The 7,015-nt window shown below is 40.6% G+C and overlaps 1 protein-coding gene across 5 annotated transcripts in view; it reads right to left on the reverse strand.

The window, feature by feature from the left end:
- Window positions 1-7,015, reverse strand: part of CCDC93 (coiled-coil domain containing 93) — an 89,947-nt gene that overhangs the window by 29,791 nt on the left and 53,141 nt on the right. For 4 of the 5 annotated variants that reach the window (XM_025196939.1, XM_006017889.3, XM_025196936.1 and 1 more), the window contains one exon: window positions 2,268-2,384. In XM_025196939.1, coding sequence (XP_025052724.1) covers window positions 2,268-2,384 — 117 coding nt within the window. The remainder of the gene's footprint in view (window positions 1-2,267; window positions 2,385-7,015) is intronic. The other variant, XM_025196938.1, reaches the window with a different exon arrangement.

Consider the following 7,015-nt stretch of genomic DNA (forward strand, 5'->3'; position numbering starts at 1 on the left):
GCAGTCCCCTCTGATGCCTGATACACAGCAAGCTTCTCTTTCCACAAAGTTCAGCGAAGTCAGGCGTCCCCAAACAGCACTGTCCAAAGGGTACCGGGAAGGACCCTGGAATGCAGTCCTTGGGCTCCTCAAGGTCCACGGGCCCACTAATCCAGGCAACAGCTAACTAATCCTTTTCACAGAGCTGTATCTTCCTTCTGAATGGTTTCCAGATATTCTAGCTAATTTATAGCTTCTGAATGATACTGATAACGAACAACCACACAGATTCCTTTTACTTCAACTGTCTTTAGACTGACCAATTAGCAGTACAAGCCTTGCATTCCTTTGATAAGGTAATTTTAACTGCGCCACAGGGCCTTACTACTTCTAGGCTTTGCTAAATTTACTAGGCTTTACTTTATACAAGGCCTCACTACATCTTAAACTTTAATTAGACTTTTAGCAACAACATATAGCTTAAAATCTAAACAAATACAGAAAAACACTTGGTATAATCTTCATAGAGCCTTCAGCAAGCACCTTTATCACACAGGCACACTTTTTAGCTGTCACACATGCTTTAAAGGATGAAATACAGACAAATATAATGTGAAAGGAAGAAATAACATGAAAGCACAGCATAGCACAGCCTGATGAAGCCTGCCACACGTCTTAGTACCAAAATCCTTCTCAAATTCTCATCTGTTTTGTGTTTTCTATTTCAAGGGTAGGCTGCCCATAAAGTAAAGAGCTTTTTTGTGTTACAGTATGCATTATTTGCTCATGCACACCTAATTCACCACAGAAGCAAAAGTCCCTGCTTCATACCAAAAGAACCTACCTAGCTCTGGGTCATTATTACCGCACTACAGGGCCATCAGCTCCCTTGAATTCCCTCCGGGCAGCTCAAGGGATCAAGCCAGGTGCCTGCTACTCCATCTGCTGCAGGCATTTCCCTTAGGAGCTTCACCATCCAAGGCCAGACTGCCTGCTCCAGCTCAGACCCTGGGTTTATATGCCTGGAGGCCATGCTCCCTTTTTGTCAAGTGCTTTCCCCAGCTCAGCACAGGGTGGGCAGCCTGCTCCTCTGCAGATGTGGCCCCACACAGCCAACTGCTGTGGCTTCTTAAAGGCTCCCGGCCACAGTTCCCTCTCCTTCCCTTCCCTTGCACCCACATAACAGGGTCTGGGTCCCTGTTACAGCATACTTAATATTAGAAGCATTAGTTAGAATATTTTCAGCATGCATTTTTCTTTGTTTATACAGAAAATGCAAAAATAGGCTCAAATAAATACAACCATGATTCTTGTTCCTGGCCTTATTTTTACTAAACAGAACAGAATAATACTATTCACTCAAAAGCCTCTCTCACTTAAAATAAATATAGCTCTTCTAGATATATCCTAATATTTATTTTGGGCGGGGTCAAACCTACCTTCATACCAGGCCAGATTTATACCACAGGGCTGTTTGCACGCTGAATCTAACCTGGGGCTTGAAGCACCAGCATCTCCGGCTTCAGCACAAGGCACAAAGCACAGCTCCAGCTGAAGCTGCTACTACATGTCCTGTATCACAGAGGAAGCTCTAATTTGATCATGGGGTGCGAGTCATGGGGCACACAGCAGCAGGTGATGGTCAAAGAGCTGGGTCCTGTGTCAGCCCTTGCTCACTCCCTTGGCGCCATGTCCACTGGGGCCCAAGTGTCCTAGATACTGCAACAGGCCATGCCCAACTTCTGGTGGCTTGCTGGTAGCTTGGTGAGCCAGACAGAGCAGCACCATGGGCCAGATCCAGCCTGCATGTTCAATAGCCCTGATTTACACAATTTCACAGGACTAATTTGCGGCCCACTCTTATTCTGATGTGGACAGGAGGGGTGGCCAAGGCTAGTTACATGTGAAGCTAGGCATTTTAGCAAAACCTCCACAACTTTGTTCCAGTGTACTGGATATCACGATTTCAACTTGGCCCTTCAATGGGAAGGATTGAAAGAAAGGAAGAAAAAAAAAGTTAGAAAGTCTCTCTCTTAGAGGTTTGCAATTTAAATATGAAAGTATCTTGTATACCCCACATCATGTGGCTACTCAATTTAAATCATAAAAATACCCATATTGTCTTTGTAAAAATGTACAAGCAAGACATTCAAAGATGCTAAAATTAACACGCAGCATAACAAATGGCTGGTGCAGTTAATAGCTTTTAAATCTTTTTGGAATGACAAGAACTTTGTGGTCAAATACATTGATCAATGTTTTCTCTGTGTTACCCACATAAAGCCTACCTCTTCCAGAAGTTTAGCTTTCTGTAAAATCTGCTTGTTCAGAGATGCCACTTTCCTTCGATGCTGCTGGGCAGCTCCGAGTCTTTCTGGCCGTTCCTCAGCAGAAAGTTCAGACTGCTGAAAAACAAACAATAACAAAAAACTGAATAGCATAAAAGTGGTTTTTGCTTTAGAGGGACCCAGGAGTACAAGAATGGCCTAATTAGAGTGGACATATGACGCTTCTTGTCAAGTGTCCTGGTCTCTAAGAGCAATCAATACAAGATGCCGCAAAAGAAGATATACAACCCCCACCAGTAGGCAGATGTTGTAGAGTTTGCTCCTATAATATAGTCTTTGTTTTTGCAGAGACCCCCTACTGAGGTTCCCAGGCAACTCCTTAAATGAACTGCATCCTGAATATATGAGATGTGTTATTTGAGTGCATACATTTAAAGTGACAGATGGAAGAAAGCAAGTTAAAACTTCTGGAAAGATGTTAAAAAGCACTACAACATTCTAAAGTAGTAGTTTAAAATGATGTATCCTGACACAATAGTTACTAGACAGGCATTTATAATATACACGCATAAGCCTTTAGCCAAACTAAAAATAATTTTTCAAAAGAAGTTTTAAACCCCTCAACCAAGCACACATTGCCAAGAAAGATCTAAATGCAATCTGAATGCAAATTCCTACTGTCTCTGGATTTTAAAAGATAAATTGCCTGAAATATTCTATATGAGCAAGAATATTTATTAAGGGTGACAACGTTTCTAAAGGTTAAGAAACAGTTTGACACCTAACAATCACTGCCTTTAAAATGGTTACATGCCATTTAGGCACCATTAATGCATTTGAAAGTCCCCCCCTTACCTTCCATTTGTCATTTCATCATAACAAATGGAAAAAGTTTTAATTGGCTTTATGTACTTCAGACTTCATTTACCATTCAACTCAATTTCTGACATTTCACCAGCCATACAACTCACTTCCCAGTCTTTTAGGTGCTAATTTGCTGAGACTGTCAAAGACATGAGGACTCCATCCTACGCCTTCCCTACTAACAACTTAATTCTGGAATCCAATAAAACAAACAAATGCAAAATATTAGTGAAGGAGCTAAGGAATCCCAACATGTATTTGTTTCTGATTTCTGTCCTTGACAAGTCTACATTTTGAATGCAGAAAAGAGATGGAGGCTCCTGCCCCCTTCCTGCTTTTTCTCTTTTCTTATTTATACAAAAGAGCAGCATGACTTGATATACTTATGCATATTTTGTAAAAAGATTCTAAGCTCTGGGATCTGATTCCAACTTCAAGCCATGTATCTTCTTGTTTATTCCACATGGGTAAGTGCTATGAAACAGCAAAACAAAAAACACTGGACTTCCTCATTTCTCTTATTAGTTAGGCAAAAAAACATTCCCTTCCCACTTTCAAGAGTCATGCATTCCAACGTACCCAAGACGTGGCTGATTCAACTGCTCTCTAAAATAAACAACAATAGTGGACAAACCATTCATGAGCAGAAAGTAAAACAGAGTTCAATCCTTAGAAAACCATGAAGTTCTATGTATTGCAGTCTCAACAATGAGTAGCTCAAGCAATGACTAAGGATTCCATTCAAGAAAAGTAAGCAAGGATTAATGTGAGCCCCAGCAATGACTTTTGCAACTAAATACTGACTTCAAGCTCACTGCTTTGCTGAGCTGAAGCCCAAGAGCTCCAGATTGCAATGAGTGCAGATACTGGATAATTAGTGGGGATTACTGAAACAATTTTCTTAAGAGAAAAAAAATTAGAGTAAAATATGAAATTAAGGGCTCAGCCAGAAGTGACAATTTTTGCCCCATCTGGCCACAGAAAGCAGTTTATAGCTGAGACCAAATATGCACGTGGCTGCAGATAGCTTCAAAAATGGCTGATTGGGTAAAAATCTGAACCCTCACTGCATGAGGGGTCAGATAAAGATGTTTCAAAACAGAGCATCTTCTGTAACTTCTGTCTGCGCTGCCTGCTGGCCTATTACTGTTTTCAGAATGGGAGGGGGGAAAGGGAGCACAGGGAGTTTGGTCTGGGGGATTTTCAGTCCCTGCTGAAGGGTGGGTGGATGTATTGGAGTCCCCCCCCCCCCCCCCCCCCCCCAGAACAAGCTCCCTCTGCTCCCTTTCCCCCTTCCCATTCTGAAAACTTTGCAGCCTCAAGTTGCAGGGAGATGGGGTACTAGGCAGGGGAAACCCGCTACAGGCTCACAGCCAGCAACTAGATTCCCCTTCCCCACTGGAACCAAGAGCGAACTTCTGTTTGGTCCAGGGGATCACTGTAACTCAGAACACTTCCTGCAAAGCATTTTCAATTACAGTGGGGAGCGGCACTTCTGTCTGCACCTTGTATCTACTCCATGGATGAATGACTTAAAAGTCATTACATACATTTAAAAACTATTAGGGAAATATTTATTGTACTTATTTCCTTACGCAGAAAGAAAGTTGTTCTTTTTGTTTTGTACGCCAAAATTTCTATGTGGACAAACATGACATGAAAATACCCTTCTCTTACAGCCCTTATTTTAGAAGTGGAACATTCCACCGCTGTGGATTGCCCCGTCCGCTTATCCTTGGTGGATGGTTCACATAATTGTACTGGGTCATCCAGAACCACAAAGGGAAAACAGCAGAGGTCTTTTAGATTCTACTCATATCCCCCCAAAAATAGGAATTTTCACATCTTCAGGTTTTATTAAGTCAGGCTGCAAACTCTTACAGTTACTAGGGATGCCTCAAGAATAAGATGGTCAAGCAGCAAGGTAGCCAAAAGGTACAGCCAAGTCAAGTGGTATGTATAGGAATGTTTCATCTCCTGGGGGTTGAACTAAATAAAACTGAATCTGCATTTCCTCCTCTTTACATAAGGGATAGTTTGCAAAGGACAGCTTGTTATAGTTACCTACATATATTAGAGATCCTAAATTCAATAGCTTCATGACATGTCTATGTCCAATACTTTTTTGGAAGACATAAGCAGTGTTTTGGTTTTTAAGGAGCACTAGAGAGTAAAAGCAGAATGACACTGCTCTCCCCAGTGGCAGGAAAATGAACAAGAGGAGGTCATTGAAAGCAATCCTGCAGTGGAACAATAAAACATGAAAAACATCCTACTGCTTATTATTGCTTTACTGTGAATTATCAGGCATGTTAATTATGCCCCTTAGAGGAAAGGACATACACAGGCAGTTTTTATTGATTTGAAGCCTAGTGTTAACTTCATGGATCAGAGTATTTTATTAAAAAAGACTCCATAAACATAAACTAAATCTCATACTTCTGAAATCAAACTCAGCTGCAGGGTGGTTATTGCAGACTATCATTAATATACCAGAAGGGGAATTAACTGAGACGTTCAGATATTAAAAGCCGTTTGATTGGACTCCCTCTTTTTCTGGTTAAATGTTTTTTGATACTAGAGAAGGATATTAAATCAGTCTTTAGACTATGAAATTATAAATCCATCATTGCTTGAGATTACAATAATATTGTTTTCTTACCTTGGGGTGTGCCATTTGAATATGGCTTGCACATTATTCAAAACGCTAGTGACTAAGGCTCCTGTAACCAAGAACTTAGAACAATGCAGGCAGAAAGTAGCCCGAATGCAAAAAAAAATTCAGGGAGTGCTGCATAAGAGACTGGCATTAATATCCACTTCCAGTCAATCATGGGAGCCCCAAAAGTGCATGTTTTAAAAAGCAAAACAAGTGGAATTTACAGGAAAGAACTACAACAAAAAGATTAACTTCAGAGGCCATACCAAGTAGTCCTGCAAATTTGACTGATTGATTTCCAGTGGGGTCTTCTCAATGGGGAGTTTTCTTTTGGCCACTATCAAGAGGGCCAAAAGAGAACTCCTCAGTTTTTCCCTTCAAAGCTTCTTGTGCTCTGCCTCAGTACAGGGATCACCATCATTGAGATTTACCTTCAACTTCCCTCTGTCCCCAGCCATACACAAGTAGGATTTCACCAAGTGTTTTTGTTGCTTCTTCTATATTATACTAAAAATCTAAGGTTCCATCCTGATAGCTAAATCACTTTATAAATGACCAGGGATGCTAGAAACTTTAGCTAGGACGTATCTTGGGAGATCTCTTATGTCATGAATGATTCTGCAATTAAAAATAGAAACATTAATCAAAGGTAGATAAAAGTGCAGCTTTAAAGAATTATGCAGTGCAGTGTGGTGTCACTTGTTGTTTTCTAGTGCAGGATATTAAGATTAATCCTAAAATTGAGAAATTAAATTATGAAATATTATGACTAGCTTTACGACTATTGTTTATTGCAGCTTTTATGTCAAACTTACATATAACTCAGATTGTTATAAATACGTGCAATTATAATCACTTGCTTTTCCTTCAGTTATCGATAAGCAGCAACAGTTCTAAATAATTTCATATTCTTTTACAATCCAGTTCTATAAACTCTGATGCAGACTAAAGCACTTCACTCCCTTTGAAACCAACGGGAGTTCGGCATTTTTGTTCCTTAATGATTGATACAAGCATTTTTCTCTGGAGAACTGAAGAAAAAGATATGCTGTTCAGTCTGCGAATTTAACCAGTTTCCGCCTCAAACTGATGTAGTGCCAGTCACGTGAATTCCCAGTTTTAAGATTTTAAAGGAATGGTAAGTTGTTCGTATCAATTGTTGTTTCAGGGACAGAAGCCTATGTCGCCCTCCCCCCCCCTCAGGTTGGGGTCTGGCTCCCCCCCC

The sequence above is a fragment of the Alligator sinensis genome, unplaced genomic scaffold, assembly GCF_000455745.1.
Source record: "Alligator sinensis unplaced genomic scaffold, ASM45574v1 scaffold4_1, whole genome shotgun sequence".
NCBI lineage: Eukaryota > Metazoa > Chordata > Crocodylia > Alligatoridae > Alligator > Alligator sinensis.